Genomic DNA, 22,581 nt, shown 5'->3' with positions numbered 1-22,581 from the left:
ACTCTGAGGGATATGGCAATTTGTGAAGAAGTCCCTTCACAAAGATCATATCAACGACTTGTATACTACAACATGCAGTGGTATGCTGGGTCACCGCAGCTGGTATCAGAGCAAATGTTGCGACCTTAGGTTGGAAAAACCTAGTATTGGGAAGAAACCTGTAGGAGTCAAGTAGAAATAGTAAAGGATTCTCTAGAAATATGGTGATTATTCACATGAGAATAGCAAAACCATATATTTTAGTGCGATAATTCTTTATTATAGCTATTATGATGCATTATCACTACTAACATTCTGCTTTTGTATACAGCCATAATGGCGAACACTTTTCCAAAAAGGACTTTGAGGAAGGTTGAGGGATGGCTCGGTGATTAGGATGGACCAATCACAGCTCTCCTGTGTGGGATGCTGAAGGAACTCCATTGTGACCCACGGATACCTGTTATCAAGTATACCTACTACGATGGGGAAATCCTAGCCAAGTGCAGAGTATCGGTCCAACTACCGACAAAACTGCTGATGAGTCGTATAATGCCATACGGAGAAGCCAAAACCATCACCACAGCCTATCACATGGGCCTATTCAAGGCAATCCTTGGGATAAGGCAGCACAAGTCAGTAGAGCTGCTATGTTCAGAGTTTTCTCATATACCTCATGCCGAGGAAGATGAGGACCCCACTCTGAATCATCTGGTGTTAGCACACAGAAGTCCTGAAGCTGCAGCACAACACATGGATAGCTGTAAGTCTTTATTGACCACGATGTACCTTTTACACATGAAGATGAGGGGTGAGATTGACCACATGCTAGCTGAGTTCACGGACCCTGATAAAGTCCAAACTCGGATGCGTGATCTAAGGGCACAACCACAACATACTACGCCTTTCTTTAGCTTAGACAGCTATGTAGATTTGAGTGACCAGTTGTCCCAGAAAGATCCACTCACACCCAACTTTGTCCCACACTATCCACATGTGTCAGCATCATATGAGTCTGGATATGGGGGAGATGATTCCAGAAACCTAAACTGCTCGGAGTCACCAATCGAGAACACGACTGGTTGGCATTTCGGGGAACCATATGGGGATGAAGGAGAACCCATCACTTGTGATACAGAGGATGAAGGAGGTGCGGTTAACCAAGATGTTAACCAAAGCTTTGGGCAGGAAGAGAAAGACACCAACTCCATTTCTTTAGATCTGGAGATGGGACTACCCAAAACATCCCAGTACGTCGTAGGTGAGAGTTCTGGAACCAAGAAAAAGAAGAAGAAGAAGAAGAAGAAGAGAGGTCAAGTGAGTAGGAATCCTCCATGGATGGCAGAAGAGGGTGAGCTGTATCCCACTGGGGATACATATGAGTCATTATCTAGTTACTTTGGCATGACAGATCTCTGTCTCGGCACTTCGTCCGATTCAGACTACATACCTACTGGAAGGACCTTCATTCCGGACGGTGTTCGGAAGACAAACCGCTGTACCGGATGGACCCCAGGGATGTACGCGGAGACGAGTTATGATGACGAGGAGTAGAGCTCCAAGGAAGAATAAAGTAATCTAGGTGGTATTGTAATAGAACGTATTTTTAATTCCCGTTGGCTTGGGCTTTGAGCCAAATAAGTGGTTTATATATACCACATGTAATATAAGTTTGTGTGTGTGTTATGTAATATACAAAGTATATGCATAATAAATGTTTGTTTTGGATTTGCTTCTTGATTTCATTGTGTGACTAGTTCTGGGCAATGAGTTGAGCTCAGAAAACATTTGCATGGTGTAATTATGAGTAATCGCTCTTTGTTACAGGACTAGGGGGACATGGCGTTAGTTGAAACTGAAGAGGCTCGAAGAGAGCGGGAGGCGAGAGAAAAAGAGGAGGCAGATGCAGCAGCTAGAGCGGAGAATGCACCACCACCACCACACCCAATGCTACATCCAGATTTCCAACAGTATATGAGGGCAATGGAAGAAGATAGGAGGCGATACCAGGAAAATCAAAGTAAGAACATGCAAGACTTCTTTACCCAAGTCATCAACGATAGGGGTAATGAAGGCAAGGGAGTAACCCTATCAGACTTCCAAAATGCAAGACCACTACCGTTCACATCAGCTCCAGAACCAATGGACGCTGAAGATTGGCTCATGGATACGGAACGGAAGCTGAAGACCGTTGGTTGCAACGATGAGGAGAAGATTCGATATACTACTTATCTGTTGTCGGGACCAGCAGCATCATGGTGGGAGAATCTTGTAGCAGTACACCCTCCAGACAAGGTGTTCACTTGGGAGGAGTTCAAGAAGAAGTTCCGGGAGGCTCATGTTCCGGAGAGCGTAGTGGAGTTGAAGAAGAGGGAGTTTGACGAACTACGTCAGAACACTGCACCTATCATGCAGTATGTTCGGGATTTCAACAGGTTGTCCAGGTATGCACCTGAGGAAGTGGACTCGGAAGAAAAGAGAAAGAAGCGGTTCATGAAGGGCATGAATCCATACATGAAGATGCAACTGAGGTTGGCACGGACTGCTGAATTCCAGGAACTGATTGACTCGGCAATCACTTTCGAGGATGATTACAGGCAAGTCCAGGAGGATAGGAGGAAGAGGGCTCGTATCGAGCCAAGGAAGTACCCAATCAGTAAACCAACACCTGATTGGAGTTTCAAACCCCGATTTCGACCTACTACTAGTAGTCAATACAACCGGGGAGGTCAGAATCCGAACCCAATCAATCAGATCATCTACAACAACTGTGGCCTGAGAGGTCATATGCAGAAGGATTGTCAGAAACCCAGAATCATCTGCTATGGTTGTGGGAAGGATGGACACATCAAGCCGGATTGTCTAAATAAGGCGTCTTGGAGCGGACAGAGCTCCGGAGGACGAGGTGGAAACAACAACAACAACAACAACTGCAACAACAACAACAACAACAACAACAACAACAACCGCAACAACAACAACAACAACAACAACAACAACAACAACAACAACAACAACAACAACAACAACAACAACAACAACAACAACAACAACAACAACAACAACAAGAGGGGAAAGCCTTATGGAAAGCTGAATTGCACATCTTTGGAGCAAGCGGAAGAGTCGGATCAAATAGTCTTAGGTACGCTAAGCATCCTTACTCATCCTGGCAAAGTCTTATTTGATACTGGAGCAACCACATCATTTCTTGCATTGGAGTTTGTGGAAAAATTCGGGCTTAGATGTTCTAAATTAGAAACCCCTATAACTGTTCTATCCGCGGGGGGAACGATCTTAGTAACCCACGTGAAAGAAGCACAAGTCATAACCATATGTGATTGTGTGTATTTCGCGGACCTATTCATCATTCCTATGAAGGACATATCAGTCATCCTAGGGATGGACTGGTTGACAGAGAATGGAGCGGTAATTAACTGTGGAGACAAAACAGTATCACTTCGCAACTCCATAGGAGGCCGAATAGTTTTCCAAGGAGACAAATACAGTGAGTTGGAGATAGGATTGGAACTCAATAGTCTGAAGGAGGTGAGAATTGAAGATATTCCTGTAGTGAATGAGTTTCAAGATGTATTTCCTAAGGAACTACCGGGTATGCCACCCGATAGGGAGATAGAATTCACAATCGATCTGATTCCAGGCACAGCACCAATAGCTCAACCACCATATAAGATGGGGCCAAAGGAATTAGTGGAACTGAAAGCTCAGATTGATGAGTTAGAACAGAAGGGATTCATTCAAGAAAGTGTGTCACCATGGGGTACACCAGATATTTTTGTGGATAAAAGAGATGGAGGAAAGAGAATGTGTGGAGATTACAGAAATTTGAACAATGTAACTATCAAGAACAAGTATCCTTTACGTAGAATCCAAGATCTTTTTGATCAAGTTCAAGGAGCTGGAGTCTTCTCGAAGATAGATTTAAGGTCAGGATACCATCAAATCAAGATCAAGAAGGAGGATGTGCCAAAAACAGCGTTCCTCAAGGTATGGACACCATGAATACTTGGTTGTACCATTTGGACTAACAAATGCACCAGTAATTTTCATGAATTTGATGAACAAGATATTCATGAAGTACTTGGACAAGTTTGTAATAGTGTTCATAGATGATATTCTAATCTATTCCAAAGATAAAGAAGAACATGCCAAGCATTTGAAGATAGTTCTACAAATTTTGAGACAACATCACCTATATGCAAAGTTCAGCAAGTGCAAATTTTGGTTAGATAGTGTTGAATTTCTTGGACATGTCATAACCAAAGAAGGCATAGCGGTGAATCCAAGCAAGGTTCAGTCCGTATTGGAATAGAAATCACCTAAAAATGCTAAGGAGATACGAGGATTTCTTGGTATGGTAGGCTATTATCGGAGATTCATAGAGGGATTTTCAAAGATTGTCGGACCAATGACCAAGTTACTCAAGAAAAATACTCCATTTGAGTGGACGGATGAGTGTGAAACCAGCTTCCAAACACTCAAAGATAAGTTAACCACAACACCGGTGTTAGCAGTTCCTGAACCAGGAAAGGATTATACGGTGTATTGTGATGCTTCCAAGAATGGACTTGGATGTGTTCTTATGCAAGACCGGAAAGTAATAGCTTATGGATCAAGACAGTTGAAGCCACATGAACACAACTACCCAGTACATGATCTAGAGTTAGCGGCAGTTGTGTATGCTCTGAAAAGTTGGAGACAATTTCTATATGGATCCAAGTGTGAGTTATACACCGATCATAAAAGTTTGAAATATTTCTTCACTCAGAAGGAATTAAACATGAGACAGAAGAGATGGTTAGAGTTGATTAAGGATTATGACCTTACGATCAACTATACACCAGGCAAGGCTAATGTAGTAGCAGATGCCTTAAGAAGGAAGAGTACGGAGAATCAACCTACGAAATGGGAGATTCCAAAGGAACTTCGGAAAGAGCTAGAGGATGCTCAGATTTTGTTTATTCAAGGTGATGTTAAGGGAAGTGTAGCAACCATGAGGATTATGGATGAGATGTATTCAGACTTGAAGTATGAGATTATCCGGAAACAAGCGGATGATTTGTTCATCCAAGAAGAAATCAAAAGGATTGGAGAAGGAAGACCGTCAGAATTCAATCTAGGGGACTTTGATTCACTATACTTCCAGAAAAGAATATGTGTACCGGATGATTCAGAAGTGAAGTGAATCATATTAAAAGAAGCACATGAAACCCCTTATTCAATACATCCGGGAAGTACTAAGATGTATATGGATTTGAAGGAGATGTTCTGGTGGAACAACATGAAAAGAGAGATAGCACAGTATGTCTCGGAATGCCATACATGTCAGCGAGTAAAGGTAGAACATCAAAGTCCTGCTGGATTACTCAAACCACTAGAGATACCGGAGTGGAAATGGGATGAAATCGGAATGGATTTTGTTACTTGTCTACCAATGACTAGTCAGAAGAAGGATATGATATGGGTAATAGTGGACAGGCTTACCAAGAGTGCTCATTTCATAGCAGTAAATACAAAGGATACTGCGAAAAAGCTTGTGGATATATATGTGAAGGAGGTTGTTAGCAAGCATGGAGTACCCAAGAAAATAGTCTCAGATAGAGGTTCAATTTTCACATCAGCGTTTTGGAAACAACTCCAAGAAGCTTTGGGAACCAAGTTGGATTTTAGTACGGCATATCATCCGCAAACCGGAGGACAAACCGAAAGAACCAATCAGATACTTGAAGACATGCTTAGAGCTTGTGCTCTAAACTTTGGAGGCTCATGGGAGGATCATTTACCTTTGGCGGAATTCTCATACAACAATAGTTATCAGAGTAGCATCCAGATGGCACCGTACAAAGCATTGTACGGAAGGAAGTGTCGATCACCAATTTGTTGGTTTGAAACCGGAGAAAACAAGGAGTTTACACCGGACTACATCAAGGAGAGACAAGGAGTTATCGAGGTGATCCGGGATAGACACAAAATAGCGCAGAGTCATCAAAAGAGTTATGCCGATCAAAGAAGAAGAGCTTGGGAACCGAAAGTGGGAGACATGGTTTATTTAAAGGTTAGCCCAATGAAAGGACTTAAGAGGTTCGGAGTGAAAGGAAAGTTAAGTCCTCGATATATAGGACCATTTAAGATACTCAGTCAGAATCGAGGAACAACTTTTGAGTTGGAACTACCGGCGCAACTAAGTCAAGTTCACAATGTGTTTCATGTATCACAACTCAGAAAGTGTTTGAAGGCACCGGATGATCCTATCACTTATGAAGAAATAGAATTGCAATCTGACCTAACTTATGTGGAAAAACCTGAAAAGATCTTAGAAGTACAATGGAAGAAGTTAAGAAACAGAGCAATCAAATATTGCAAGGTTCAATGGCAACATCATCCTGAGCGAGAAGCAACTTGGGAGACGGAAGAAGAAGAAGAACTCAGGAAGTCCTACCCCGAGATGTTCAGGTACCAATCTTAACTTCGGGACGAAGTTTCTGTTAAGGGGGAGAGGCTGTAATAACCCAGAACATAGGAACAACGAAGGGTAGATTTAGAAATGGGTTGTGCATTTCATCACAAAACGGGGGAAATTTTCGCGCCTTATTGCAACTAAACCTAAGAGGGATCAAGGTTCTCTCTCATTTTGCAATTAGGGTTAGGGAAATTTCGACATGATCTCTTTTGTATCTTATTAATTTGGGGAATGATTTCATTTGACAAGTGTTAATACATTGAACAATAAGCATTACACAATATAAATATGGAATTCATAATTCAAACACAACTTATGAATTCAAATGACTTTGAATTTCAAATTGAATATTAAATACAATATTTAATCAAGAATATAAACATTACATAAGACAAAAGCTCATAAACAAAACTTGAGCTTTATTGATACACAACACAAAATACAAAGTCTTTACAATATTCTTGATACAAGAATTGAGGAATAATAAACAGAAATAAAAAGGGAAAATTACAAGTTTGTTCTAAACTAAAACCTAGACCAAATGACTTGTAGATGATATTCTGGTCATATTCACCTTCAAACCTGCAAAACAAATAACAAGTGCTAGCCAGAATGTAAGTGTTAGAAATTCAGTTTGGACAGATAGCACAACATCACAGAAATTTAGTTTGGACAGTGAACACTGTCATTGCACACTTGTGCTTGTCCAAATCCCTGGACAGCACAAGATAGGCACAGGCAGACCAAAACTGAGCAGCCACAGGGGCTCAAGTTTCAGCATATGAGGGCTGGTGCTGATCAAGCAACAGCAAGGCAATGCAACAGCTGAGTCACAAGGTAAGTCAGGCCTGTGTGTCCTGGCCAGAGTAGAAGTAGGGACCATATAAAAGGAACACAAACCCTAGAACCAGGATAGTCGACCAGATAGGATAATTCACCAGGTAAGGGTGAAGACTAGAGCCAACACAAGATCATCCAGTTCATACTCAAGAACAGAACCAGAACACAACCACTTAACCACCAGGAATCATGGTGACCTAGAAGATCAACCAGAATCTGGAGGTGAAGGGCTGTGCACAAAACCACAAGTTTTCAACAACCAAATATTTCACTCTAGGAGCTGGAACAAGGTATACCAAGTTCCTGGACAGATCCAATGGATCTGATCCATAAATTACGCATGACATAATCATGGAATTGAGCAGATGCTCAAATGGGTAGATCATCACTTGGTTTTCACCAAGGATTACTGCCAGTCTAGAAGCCACTAAAAATGGAAATCATCCAGATACAGATCTTGTGCACAGAAGCTAGCAGTCATGCACAGATGCACACACTAGCAAGATATTATGCACAGATAAGCACCAGTAGATGTGTTGCAATGATTAGCAGCTAATACAGACTACACAGTAAATCCTAGGCACATAACCATCAGTAAAACCCTAGATTCATCACAGGCAAGCATATTGGCATTCATATCTAGTATGATCCCCAAATATGCAAGCAAAGTTGAGTAGCCATAAGATCCAATCAAATAGGTGAGCAACCAATCAGTATCAAGGCTACTGAGGTCACATCACACTTAGCACCATTTAAAATAAAGCCAACTATAGCACATCATCATCCAGAAATGGATTCAGATTCATTTGTTTGCTAAACAATCATGAATAGCAAATTCATATGCAAGCAAGTTATTTAAATCATCACTGCATAAGCAGTTCATCATGAATCAATTTATTCAAGCATGAATATGTAACAAATTCATACTATTTATTGACAGTAGCACACTGTAGGGCAACACAGCACAAGTCACTGCATCATAGCCACTGGATTAAGTCCAGTGAGCTAGGATAAGCAACAGCACATGAATACAGTAAGCATAGTGATGCTTGAGAATCAGCATCAACAAGGAAAATGATTCACTTAGCCACAGAATTACTCAGCAACCAATCACTGACATTTAATTGATCAAATGGGTCAATTGAATCAAGTCAAGCCACACATATAAGCTAGCCAACAAGCAATGGGTGATCCAATGGATCCATAGCTTACACAAGAAACACATAAGCACCTCACATGCACCACTGGCACTCACAAGTGTCACTGATGCACAGCAGTACACCTAGACAAGCAAGTATAACATGCCAGTAAGCACAAGCAAGCCCATAAGCAAGTACAACATGGCATAGCAACTTCATAAGCAAGCACAGCAGAGCATAGCAAGATTAGAGCAGGCTAGGAGCAACAGATAAGCAAACAGAGCATGTACAGCAAGCAAGGCAACACTGGCCAGTACCAGAAACTGGTGACTTGGCCATAGCTTGCAGCAAATGGAAGCATAGGAAGATTAAGCAGCCATGGCAGAGCTCTGTGTGATCACAGGATCACCAGAAAGCAACAGAACATGAGGAAGAAGAAGTACAGAGGCAAGGGAGGTGCACAGGCATGGAGAAGAGCAGGAGGAGGAGAAGAAACTTACACGCGCCTGGTGGCAGAAGCTATGGCATGGCGAGGCAGTGCTCGCGCGGCCATAGCAGCTGCAAAACCCAGGGTAGGCGCCGGCGTTACGCCGACGAGCACGAACACCACCACAGCAGCACGTCACGGAGACGACGGCACAGGTACTGCGAGCAGCACCCGCGCCAGGTCGGTCTCGGAGGCGCACACATCGGCAGCGAGGACGAGGGCTCACCGGAGATCGCCAATCGCCTGGGGCGATTCTCCACGAGATCCAGAGTGGAGGCGATTCGCCAAGAGAGGAAGAGATGGGGGAAACCACGCGGACAGATCGATAGATCGTCTCGCGGCGGTCCCGATTTGGTAGGTGGCTAGGGCAGGGGAGCATGGAGATGGTCGGAGAGCGGCGGCGGCCATGGCGGCGACGCCATCGCCACGGGCGTCGCGAGAGGATTAGGGTTAGGGACGAGCGAGTGAGAGAGACGAGCGAGTGAGTGAGGTGGGCCGCTTCGGCACCACCGACCCGATATGGGACACGCCTTAGTGGGCTGTCCCATGGGCCTTAGTAAGTGGGCTGGCCCAATAGGAGCCAGGGGTATTTTGGACTTTTCACAAATTAGAAAAAGCCCAGAAATTCACCAATTTTTAGTAAATAAAATACAACTCTAAAAATCCATTAAAAATTGGATTAGTGAATGAAAAATTATTCTTAACCAGAATAAAATATGAAATAGAATTTAAGAAACAAATTCAAATTTATGAATTTGATGAATTTAAAATAATAACTTGGAATTTCAAACTATTATTTCCTTGTATTTAAAAATCAAGGAAAAATCTCAAATAAGTTCAAATACTTATTTTCAAACATTTCAAAATGAAATTCTATTATTCCAAGTCATTTCTATTGAGAAAGGTATTTTTCCAAGAAAAATAAAATATTCCTTTTTATTCCAAAAACTATAGAGGTAACTCTATGATTTCAAATTATTTTTGGAATGAGTAAAGGAATCACCAAGTAAAGTAGTTTTACTTTGAAGTATCTTACTTTATGTGAATTAAAATGGTTTACACTTTTAAATCAATTGCAAGTTACTGCCAAAGGCATAAATCTTAACTCAACCCTAAATTGCTATAACTCAACGGGGTAAAGGGATTCAACATAAAATAATACATCCATGATTGCATTATTTGGATTTTTATAACATTGTCCTTACCGGACAATGATGCTTCTTACAGAACCCGAGGTCCAGGTTCCATCAACTGCATTGAACTGCACTATCTCGCAGTCCACAGGCAAGTTCACCCTTGCTCATACCAATTTGAGTATTTTCTATTACTTTAATGCAAAGCTATATACTTATCATTCCTGCATCGCAAATGAAATGTTACTTTCCAACTATGAATATGACTATGTGGCTGGCAATGGAACCATGGTATGTGTTGATATGGTGGAGGTTCCATTGCATGGGTTATATCACCCTAGGATTAATTACCAATGCCGTCCAGTGATTCTAGCGCCGTACAAACCGCGTTGACCATGAGATCTATAATGGCTCTGGGGAAGCCAGCCGTATGTTTTCCCTTCTGCACGCCAACGGATTGGTAGAGCTGGCGGGGTGTTGGAGGCACTGCCGTAGGTTGGGATAGCCTTTTAAATCCCCATCCATTAGTGATGATAAGCTCTACGATTCCGGAGTACACCGTGAGTAAAGCCGTATTATCGGAAGAAGTCTACTGGGGGTGTAGGGTCGGACAAAAGGGTGGGTTTGCAGTCGCGGAGAAGGCGGTGTGGGCTTGGATTTTCATACCTGGCCTCACACCAAAGGAAGTGTGAACGGGGGCAAGTCCCTGCGGATGGCAAAAGGGGTGGAATCTCTTGTGGGAAAAGTAACGCACCTCTGCAGAGTGTATCAAATTGTGGCTGTCACTCCCTGTTCCGGGAAGAGAACTGCGAACGCGGCAGGAAAGGAACTCCATGAAGTTCTAGTCAACCTGCGAGGACTGACGGGCATAGTTTTCATAATAAAAGCAACCTTTTGAAGAAATGATTATGAAACATGCATTGACCTGCGATTTCCTGATCAATGGTCGTAGTTAGTGCATCAAACACCTTTTACTCTTTTAGAACTTGCTGAGTACCTCTGTACTCACTTTCTTTCGACACCCTTGCTAGACTGTGATCCGGAAGTGGAGGCCATCAACGATGGAGCACCGGAAGGAAGCTATGAGCTGGTCTACGAGGAACCTGATCTTACCGGCGGAGTTGAAGGAGTAGACTATGGGATAGTCTACGGACCCGATGACACGGAGGTGGAGGAGTAGTGATGAATCCTAGCATCATAGAGCCGAGCAACGTAGAACTTACCTAAATAAGTTGTTGAGCTCTCCTTTATATATGGTTATGAGTTGTAATCGTACTTAAGTAGTATCTTAGGGTGTTCTCATAGGACCTGTGAGAATACCAACTTGTTAAGACAATGTGTGTAATAATATATGGAGTGTTATGACCTGCAATGTTTCTGTTGTACCACTCTGAGGGATATGGCAATTTGTGAAGAAGTCCCTTCACAAAGATCATATCAACGACTTGTATACTACAACATGCAGTGGTATGCTGGGTCACCGCAGAAACCCTAGCACATCAATAAAATTTTGAGGGACCACGACCCCCCGCCGCCTCCACCTTCTTTAGACCCCAGAGCAAGAACACCGACGACGTCGAAGGTGATGACGTCAAGCATCGGTCGCCCTCTGTATCCCTGCTATTCCACCCACACGGACGGCCCTCTCGCGCGGCTCTGAGATGTTGTGGCGGTGGACGGCGGCCAGAGGTGCAGTGTTGAGGCGGCCTTAGGGTAAGATCTTGGCCAGAAAAAAGCTCCCGGCTGAGGCTGGTTTGGATGAAGAAAAAAATCGGTAAGAGAGATGGGAAATTAGAGAAGAGGTCGTGGGAAGAAGAGTCCAGAGTATGGAAGAGACACGCGTCAATGCACGAAGCCAATCGAAAACTGCTCGTGGGTGGGGCCTAGCACCGCTTTGACCAAAACGAACCCAATATGTAAATGAAGAAAAGGAGCACGGTCACCGGAAGAAAATCTCAAAATAGAGAGAGGAAAACCGGTAGCCGGTCGCCCCAGTAAAAAGAAAGATACAACCAAAAATATTCGACCGACTGAAATGTATCAAGAGAAAACACGCGTCAGGTAACAATTAGAGGAAGGAGAGGATAAATAACTCTTCTACAGTGTCCAAATCAATATGAGATGATCTAAATTGATTAGCTTTTATATAGGGTATAATTAACTGACTTGGATTTATCAAAGACTATACATAAAACGTCAAAGTATATAGTACGAAAGTAGACAAATATGAGCTAGTCATTCTAAATTTGCCGATGATACTATTTTGTTCTTCCGAGCACAAAGTGAGCAGGCTGTGAGTATTTTGGAGATCATTGACACATACGCGAGTGCAACGGGACAGTTGATCAACTATGATAAATGTTCCATAACTTTTGGTGGTCAATGCCCGATGGAAGTTCAGGAACAAGTAAAAGGAGTGTTGCAAGTACATGTGGATGGATCACAAGAGAAATATCTTGGTCTGCCTACACCAGAGGGGCGTATGCATAAAGGCCGTTTCCAAAATCTGCAAGAAAAACTAACTAAACGAATTATGGTGTGGGGCGATGGCTACCCTTCTCAAGGGGGGAAGGAGATGCTGATAAAAGCAATTGCCCAAGCAATCCCAACATATTTAATGGGGGTTTTCAAAAGCTTCCAATGTCGGTGTGCGACGACTTGACAAGGATGGTTCGAAATTTCTGGTGGGGGGCGAGTGAAGGAAAAAAGAAAGACGCATTGGAAAGCATGAGACTATCTCACAAGGCCAAAAATATGTGGAGGAATGGGGTTTCGTGATTTCAGGGTGTTTAACCAAGCTTTGTTGGCACGACAGGCCTGGCGTCTTATTACTAACCCTGATAGTTTGTGTGCTCGTGTGCTAAAGGCGAAGTACTACCCTGTGGGACAATTACAGGATACTGTCTTCACTGGCAATGCCTCAACTACTTGGCAGGCAATACAATATGGGTCTAGAGCTGCTGAAGAAAGGCCTCATTTGGAGAATAGGTAATGGGCGCCAAGTGCGTGTGTGGAGAGACCCATGGATCCCACGACCGTATTCATACAGGCCAATCTCGGTACAAGGAGACTGTCGCATACGCCGTGTTTCCGACCTTCTTGGACAGCCACGGGGCGTGGAACATGGATCTTCTTGATCGCTTCTTCAGGAAAGTGGATGTACAAGAAATATTAAAAATTAGAACATCCCCAAGACTGTTGGAGGATGTTCTAGCATGGGCACCAACGACGAACGGGATTTTTACCGTCAAGAGCGCGTACTGGTTGGCAATGGAAGAACGCCAACGGCCTTTTATAGGCGCCACGAGCAGGGCACCGGATGGCAACCGTGCCATCTGGAAGGCATTATGGGGGTGCCCTGCCCCCCCCCCCCCCCCCCCCAAAGGTACGCATCTTTGCGTGGAAGCTGGCTACTAATGGTCTTGCTACTTGGGATAACAAATATAAACGTAATCTAGAAACATCTGACATATGTGTTCTTTGTGGGGTTGAATGCGAGGACAACTTCCACGCCTTCTGCAGGTGCCCGTTGGCGACGACGCTTTGGCGTGCAATGTCGGAGGTATGGTCATTGCCGGAGGTCTCGCTGCTCGTCAACACCGGGAAGGAGTGGGTGCTCAACCTCCTACATGGAAAGACGGAGATGGACCGTGTCGGTATCCTCATGCTCCTATGGAGGATCTGGCACGTGCGCAATGAACTGGTGCATTCCAAATCTGCAGCATCAGTTGAAGCTTCACGACGATTCTTTTGCAGCTACGTGGAATCGATAGCTACAATCAAGTACTACCCGCAAGCAGACTGCATCAAGGGGAAAGTTCCAGCTGGTCCTATGCAGGCACAGTCTACGAAGAAAGAAGCCCATCTAGAGCATGTGAAGCGATGGACGTTGCCTCCTGAAAGTTGGGTGAAGCTGAATGTGGACGGATCATTTGATGCTGATTCAAGGGCGGGTGGCGCAGGCATGGTTCTGAGGGACGATGGAGGTGCTATCATTTTCTCCGCTTGCCGACACCTGATGACTTGCTCGTCTCCCCTCGAGGCAGAGCTAGCAGCATGTATGGAGGGATGCGCCTTAGCTCGTCAATGGAGCACTCTGCCATGCATTATCGAGATGGACTGTTTAGAAGGTGTCTCTCGTATCAAGTCTGAAACTGGAGATCGTTCAGACGTTACTTTCTTGCTGAAGGAGATAAAGCGTCTCATGCATGACGGTGTAGGGTTTAAGGTAGAGCATATTAGGCGGGAGCAGAACTTTGTTAGCCATGCTCTTGCCGCTATAGGCCGCTCGGAAGCTAGAACAGCTGTTTGGCTAAATTCGGGGCCTCAAGATATACCTAAACTCTGTATTGAGGATTGTAACCCAGGAATTTGATTAATACAATACCCATTCGCAAAAAAAAAAAATTCGGACAGGCGGTTGGACGAGCGAGTGTTTTCAAGCTTGATGCTTTCATGGAAATCAGTAAACCTACCCCTAGGCCGGAGTCCTTATATATACCACGGCTCGAGATCGAAGGTGGATGAAGCAGAAACCATGATGCATCCAGCTAATAGTAAGTTTAGCGTGCAAGGCTACTACCACGGTCCAGTACGTCGAGTGTTCCATGGCTGAAGGCCTGATCGAATTACGTGCGCATCACCACGTTACTATTTCCGAATGGCAATTGAACCCGGGAACAACCATGACCTGGACTAGAAATAGAAGGCAGCTGCCAGAAATGGCGATGCACGTTTGGTTAATTTCCAACCCTACTTTCCGAGTGTGGCCATAGAGAGTGAAAGTGCTACTCGTCAGAGAAAGTGTACTAGTATAGGAGTACTCTGACGAGGAGACGAGCTAGCCCTGATGAGACGAGAGGTGCCAATTAAGGCTGGCAATCGGGTCGGGTTTGACCGGGTCGACCTCTCCTAGACCCATGCCCATTTAACAAACGGGCGACGTCCGTGCCCACGACCCTGCCCATGGGTCTAAGCGCATACCCATGCCCACACCCATCGGGCCACCCAACCCAACCGGGCACCCATCGGGTCTGTAGACAACCCATCAAATAGCACCATCTTAACTTTGCAAAGCCATCAGGTCATTTACAAAACATTTTCCATTACAGACCACACTCAAGTCTCGGGTACTTGGTTTTACGGTTCCTTATATAGGCAGCTATCCTACATTCATTTTTCTCTTGGTGGGGTGGTACTAACTGGAAGACTACCGATCCATGCATCACTTCAGGAGCTAGTGAGGCACCGTACCAGTGAAAGGCGTGGAAGCCATGTCGTATTTTACATGGACGGGTAGGAATTAAGAGACTAAAGATTATATAGAATATACATTTATTTAATTATCAATACTAATGGGGCGACCCATCGGGTTACCCACGGGCACAACCTTATGCCCATACCCTGCCCATAACTAATCGGGTTACCCATGGACATGACCAATGGGCGAAATATTCGACCCATACCCTACCCATTTGGGTCGGGTGCCCATGGACGCCCAGACCCATGGGCAAGATTGCCGGCCTGAGTGCCAATGCTTCCATCGCGGAAAAGGGGCAGGACGGAGCTGTCACCGGCTACTGCCGCGCGAGAGCGAGCCGCCTGTCCATCCCGTCCACAACTCCACTGGTGTGGTGTGGTCCGCGTCGGAAAATGATTTGGAATCGAGTGCTCAACCAGCAGCGACCGCGCGAAAACCAAGTGCTGAAAGCGATCGAGAGGAATGGCAGGATCCGTATATATGTTGCCCTTTCTCCGTCAGAGATGGCGCCAAGCCAAGACCCTGACTGCACAGTGGGTCATGTGCCGAATCTGTAGCAGCACGCACGGCATGGGTATTGCCCTGTCGTCGCCCCAAACGTGCCTATCCGCCACACTGCTCACTCGATGATTGTCACTCATTCATGTTACATCGGCTAGTTCTTGTGCTGTACGTCAGGCTATGCAATTCGGTGGTCTCTCCCCTGCAGGCTGCAGTGCTGCCTGCGGGGTTGATGGAGGGCATGCACACATATGCATAGACTGGGAGGCAGGCCAAATTTCCGGTCTGCGTAGGCGTGCAACTTTTGTCAGTACAACTGGATGTAGGCCGTTCGTTCAGTCCATTCATTTATAGAAACAAATACTGTACCAGAGGTAACACGTTGCCTCTATCCCAAATTAACTGAATCAATTTTATCTACAGATAATACACACAGTTGAGTCCATTAATTTGGGACGGAGGGTGTACTAATAAGTAATAGAACTCTATCATGACAAGAAGAATTAAATAATGAATCAAGCAAGTAGAAGTGACCGGCAATTGCGCAAGCTTACATACACACAATAAATTCAGTGTGTGTTGTAGTGCACGGATCTAAATAAGTTTCACAAAAATATGAAAAAGGTCCTAGATGTAGAAAATGGTGTACTTTATCAACCTCTAGAATCTCAAACCAAAAAAACATTTATTCAGCGACTGACAAAAATGAAAAAAAAAATCTAAAATCTATGTATTTTTCTGTGGCCCCGAATATAAGGTTTTGAGTTGGGTTTTTGTAAGTTGGCAAAGTACAACACTATCTACACCTACTTATTTTTCTACATTATTTTGAATTTCCAAAATGCGGTTTTATTTTTATTTATTTTTCAAAAAAGGGCTCCATTGCGCTCAACTACATTTGTCCAAAACCCTAAAACATATGAGCATGAAAATAAAAGTGGAAATCATGAATTCTTGTCTTCATTTACGCACTCTAGGCATGGCTCTCTCCAACACACTCGGACACCCTACCACGATACCTAGTGGTGAAGCTTAATTATGGCCAAAGAGGCCATTGCCCCCCTCCCCCAATCTCAACTTTTTTTTGTAACTATACTATTTGTAAATATAATTCTAAAACATGAAACGGCTAACATAAACTAGACATCACAAGAACACTGCATGCAATAGAGTAGCCAGCGGCACAACACTCCTTGCTCCCTCGGGCTACACCATGTAGACACCAGATGATCCATGTGCGCTTTTGGCGCTCGACTGGGGTAGCGGGCAGGCAAAGCAGAAACATGCATGGTTCAGGAGCAGCGTCCCAAGCGTGCAAATCTACACCCATGGTGGAGCTCTTCCTGGATATTGGCAAACTGGTTCGAGTTTGCCGGAGATATATGAGAACAAGAGTGTTAGGGGCTAATCAATGACGTTATACAAACCCGTTGATATATCGTGAAACACGTCGTCAATATCATGGCAAATATTGTGAGTGTGAAAGAAAGAACCTATCAAACAAGAAAGAAATGGGAAACATGAAAGGAAAGCAAGCTAACCAAATTACGGATTTGTGGACAAACAATTTTATTCATACATGTACTGATGTACATGAATAATTATGTTGAATTAAACTTGGATCTCGTGTGATACTTGTTGGTTGGTCTTGTGTTATTCGATAAAAAAAAGGTACTCAGCTGATCTGCCGCATGTCATCAGTGCTAATTTACAAAATACAAGAGAAGCTAAAACAATATAAATAATTAACCTTAAGGGGGAGAAACCTAAAACTCTGCTATTATAGAGTAGCATAAATGATCGTGTGTACGTCATCAGTCGTGAGTGTGGAGACTCGAATAGGCGGGTGGGTGTGTATCATCCCATCCCAATGGTAAGCCTTCACATATCACAAGAGAAGCTAAATTGACTTAACGAAACAGTGTCTAAGGTAGAGTGTTTGGCCATTGGGTTCAGTTCCCTTACCTTGTAAATAAATATAATCTTTGATACAGACTATAGACTAGTGAAGGATTTGCAGCTGTGGCTCGCTGCATGCAAATCTCGCCGTACACGCCCGTAGATGATTTAGCCACGAGAGTCATGAATGGCCAATTTGCCCACACGAACCACGAGCGTCTCCCACATCCTGAGTTCCTGACATGCTCGCCCAAGGGCGAAGGCACTCGCACCGTACGCGCACGGACCTCTAACGGCAAAGAACAACAGGCGATCGATGATTTACGTGGCAATATCTATTTTTTTACTCGCACGCGTCCCTACTCACAGTGGCTTAACGGTAGATCCAACATGTACCTATTTCACGCGTTTTGCATAGTATCATTTGTCAGGAAGATCTCAAAAAATGACACGACGTCCGATCGATATTCTGCACCACGTACGTGAGCTAGGTGCCTAGGTGGCCAGTGTGATCACGCAGGGGACCCGGCTGGCTGTACAGTCGTTGACCACTTGACCCCGTGTCATCGGAGCCCCCATTGATCCGAATCAGTGATTCTTTACCTATCGGGTGGCTAGCTCGTGCGAAAGAAAAAGGAGCATAACTCATCCAGCCAAACATTAAGGTCTTCAGGTTTTCAAAACATTTTTCTTGATTTTTTTTATTGAATACCCCGTCTTCAAAACTTGTGTCTGCCTCTGACAGTAAAGACCTTACTTCATGTTTGTAGCGGATAGATAATGTATGGAGTAAAATACATCATTAGTCACTGGAGTCATTTTCTAGGGCGTTAAGTGGATTCTAACGAGATATTGCAGATTCGATATTAGGTCCGTTACAAATCATATCCGAGTCTTTGGATTGATCTTGGCGTCGTTCGCATGCCAAGATATCTACCGAGCGGGCCTGGGCCGATCATCATATCACGGAGTTAGGTAAACATGTGTTTAGTGGACCTCATTTCTGCTTGGTGGGCTTACTTGGGACCGATGACCTCGTCACTTATAAACCGTGAACACACAAAAAAAATATAAATAAAGGTTACCTTAAAAATCACTTTATATTATATTTATGTAATTAGTACCATTCGATTAATATTGAAAATCACTTTCTAATGATGCTAATTTCCTACAAACAATCTTTATATGTTTGAAGTAATTTTTGGTCAAACAAAAAACACGTAATACGAGGACGCCTTATTTCTTGAAACGAAGGTAGTAAACTCTTATCCATTTTTAGGGCAGAGTCAGTCACCACCGACCTCTGCATCTTCTTTTAATAAAATGTTCATTGATTGGTTCCATAAAAAAAAAGCAAAGCCACTATGAGCTTAACTGAAAGAGAAATGCACCAACAATGAACTAATAATAATGCACGTCGGAATCGTTACTCTCTCCGATCGAATTTAATGGGCGCTACATATATACTCAAGTAATTAAGCAACTATTTATGCAGCAATTTACGTCTATCTTTTTCGATCGGAGGTACTCGGAAAAGGCTACTTAAGAGCATCTTCAACAGCGTCCCCAAAGCGTCCCCCAAAGAAATTTGGGGGACGTCGGCCAAAAAAATGTCCCAGTCGCGTGCCCCAAAGGCCGCTTCGGTCCGGACGTCCTCCAAATGTTGTCCGGCGTCCCTAGCCCATCCCCTGTGTATAGAGGCTCTATCAGGGACGCCGGACACGACTTTTACACTTACTTTTTGTTTGGAGGTCGCGTATGGGGGACGTGGCTAGAAAAGGGACCTTCTTCGTACGCAAATTTGGTCCGGATGTCTCCCAAACGATTAATCCGGTACTTTGCCCGGACGTCGTTTGGGGGACGTGACTGGAGATGCTCTAAGCGTGACACACAATTGTTGTTAGTTGGGACATGGGGTAAATGTTACGATGCTCCCGGCTAGCTACACGACACGTCGGTCAGTCAACACCCCACTCAGCTGAGCAACCGTACGTGTGTATGCTCCAGACTTGTTGCAAGACGTGGAAGGTTTATCAGCTGCACGTTTAATCCACTGATCAGTGATCACTGATATGACACGCACGTCGCGCGCGTACGTACGTACGACCAGCCACCCAGCCAGCGCCAGCCGGGCGGTGATCAGCGCGTCCCCTTCTCGTGCTGATGTGTACATCTCCGTACATGCGGCCGTGAAATTAATACCGGCGTTCAAGTGCGATTATTCTGTCACGAAAAAATTAGGTGGCTGCCGGCATCCGCGTACGTATACATCACCACGTTATTACTGTTTCGGAAAGGTAGTTAACAATAACCATGTGTGCATGCGCAAGACGAGGAATAGAAAGCAACTGCCGGAAACGGTGATGCCATATTCTAACTCCTACTACTCGCTCCGGTGCAACGTAGATACATCTAAATTTTAATAAATTTAAAATAATTTTCATAGAATGAAGGAAGTACTAGTATTAGAGCATTTTCAATCCCATTCCTCCCTCAAAGCCCTCCTTAAAGCCGAAATCCTGCCCAGTTGAATGGGACAAAATGCTAGTGAAGCCTCGGGTCCACCTGCCAGCCGCACAGACGCGTCTTTCGTCGTCACAGACACCTCGTTTAGACGCAAGCCCTTAATGGTGTCTGCCGCCGTGCAGGTGAGTTGTCGCATCCCATCGTTTTAGACGCTATCTCCTTAGCAACACCACAATGCCGCTCCGCCTCCCCGCCACTTACACCATGCTAGGCTGGAACGGCCGCACATCGGCGGCGGCACCACGGCCACCTCTGCAGCCAAAGCCGTAGCTCGAGGCCATGGCACCATCGCAGCACGAGCCCGTGGCCCCGTGGCCCCGTCGCAGCCCGACGACGAGCTGGATCTGCCAAACTTCTACTTTGAAGGCTCTTTCGATGGATCTGAATTCGACGAGTGGAAAGAGACGTTCTTAGCAGACGCGGACGCCGAAGCAGCGGAGGAGGCGGCACAGTGGGGCGCTGAGGAGCGGTTCCAGGTGACCCGGAGCTAGCGATCCTAGCGTCCTTCATCGTTCAGCTTTACCGAAGGATCCGGGAGCAAGTGCTCGAGGAGACCAACACCTCTAACTTCTACCGCGCCTTTGAGATCCTTGGCGAGTGGGTGGCCACGGAAGAGGCATGTCGCCTCCTCATGGCGGCAAAGTGGTAGATGCTGCTTGAGATCAATGCTCAGCACCAGGCCGAGGCGGGTGCTCGCAAGGAAGCAAGGCTCGTCCAGAACAAGGAGTCCGCCAGTGGAGGGCGGCGCTGAATGCCCAACGATGCCGTGAAGCTCTGGCGATGCGTGCGGCGGTTCTCCACCAGCAGATGCAAGAAGCAAGGGGCAAAGAGGCGGGCGCAGTTTCAGGCATCATATGGAAACAACAACGACGATAGCAGGCATGTCACGTTCCAAGATTGGCGGCCAGTTAACCTAGGGTTACTTTAAATTTTACTTTAGTCTAGCTCAAATTTCCTCTAAGTATGAAACTCTTTGTGAAATTTCGTCTAAAATCGCCTAAATTCACCTACTTATTCTTATTTCATCATATTTTAAATTTAATTTAGGGGTCAACTAAAACTATGAACTCCCGTATAAATCCGCCTGTTGGCGTCTTTCATACCGCCGTCAAAATAGGTTTGTTGGAGACCATACGAAGTGGCCGAGTGGAGATGCTCTCTTACTTTCAAATTTGTGAGCTGTGACGAGGATAGAACAGCTGAGAGGAGCATGCCATGGCGATGGCGGAAAAGGCGCGGTGGAGCGAGCGGCCCGCAGTCAGTTCCGCGCGCCCACACGCGCCTTCCACTGCCCAAGTAGTCCTCCATACGTCGGCGTTGGAAAATAATTGGGAATTTATATCGCGGGTAATTTAATTTGGATTCAAGTGCTCAACCAGCAGCGACCGGTAGATAACGAAGGATGGCGCGCGACGCTTACTCGGACTGATAGCAACGCATGCAGGATCCTCTGTGCCACCGGGCCACACAACACAAGAGATGCTTTGAGTAAACCTTGCGATGGAATTCTGACGCAACATCTGCCTTGTTCCCTTTCATCGTCGATCGATGGAACACTGCTCACTCGCTCAATAACCCAGCACGTGCTGCAATCATGCCACTACTAGAATTATAGTGGTAGATGCTGTCTCGGTCGATGGGGGGCACGGCATGGCCGGGCTGCGATCCAGTGGCTGTGGCTGCGCCTCCGGAGATGGTCGGATCAGATATTTCCGGTGCAGGATGGGTGGTATGTCTCGTTACTTCCAGCACTATTGGTGGTACATGGGCTGCGTGTACGTCAGGCTGCGCAATTCGGTGGTCGCTCCCCAGCTGCATGCCTTGTCGTTTCATTTTTCTAGGCATCTGAGTGTGCAATTGTTGTCGGTCGTACCAACGGGCAACGGGAACATAGGCCGTTCATCGCTTTGGTAGTGAGACGTATGTTGTACTGTACTAGATCGTGCACCAAGACATGGAGAAAGAGAGAGACAAATTAATTAAGAAGAGGTACACAGAAAAAAATAAATACTAAGCAGGCAAGTTGACCAAACAATATAATGGCCGATAGTTAGTTGTGTTCATACATACACGATACTCCTGGCGTTCACGATTACTTGTGTTCTAAGTTTAGAAATTGTCATAATCTACAATGTAAAATCTATATTATTATAATCATTGTAAAAATATAAATTTATATTATATGCATTTGATAGTATGAATGTTGATAATTTTTGATTTTTTCTGTCAAACTTAACAAAAAAATAACTCTGACTAAACTCAGAACACGATGTGAGTTAGTTGTGTAAATACATAGTATAATAGCCGACAGTTAGTTGTGTTCATACATACACATGAAC

The 22,581-nt window shown here is 44.8% G+C and overlaps 1 protein-coding gene across 1 annotated transcript; it reads left to right on the top strand.

Annotated features, from left to right (window-relative positions):
* Nucleotides 1-13,609: 13,609 nt before the first annotated feature.
* LOC139834972 (uncharacterized) lies at nucleotides 13,610-14,431 on the top strand. Its single transcript, XM_071824907.1, has one exon. It carries the CDS (start codon nucleotides 13,610-13,612, stop codon nucleotides 14,429-14,431), a length of 822 nt encoding a protein of 273 aa, XP_071681008.1.
* The last annotated feature ends 8,150 nt before the right edge of the window (nucleotides 14,432-22,581 follow it).

This window comes from Lolium perenne, chromosome 1 (assembly GCF_019359855.2).
Source record: "Lolium perenne isolate Kyuss_39 chromosome 1, Kyuss_2.0, whole genome shotgun sequence".
Classification (NCBI taxonomy): domain Eukaryota; kingdom Viridiplantae; phylum Streptophyta; class Magnoliopsida; order Poales; family Poaceae; genus Lolium; species Lolium perenne.
The sequence above is the reverse complement of the archived record's forward strand: the minus strand, read 5'-3'. Positions and strand labels throughout refer to the sequence as shown.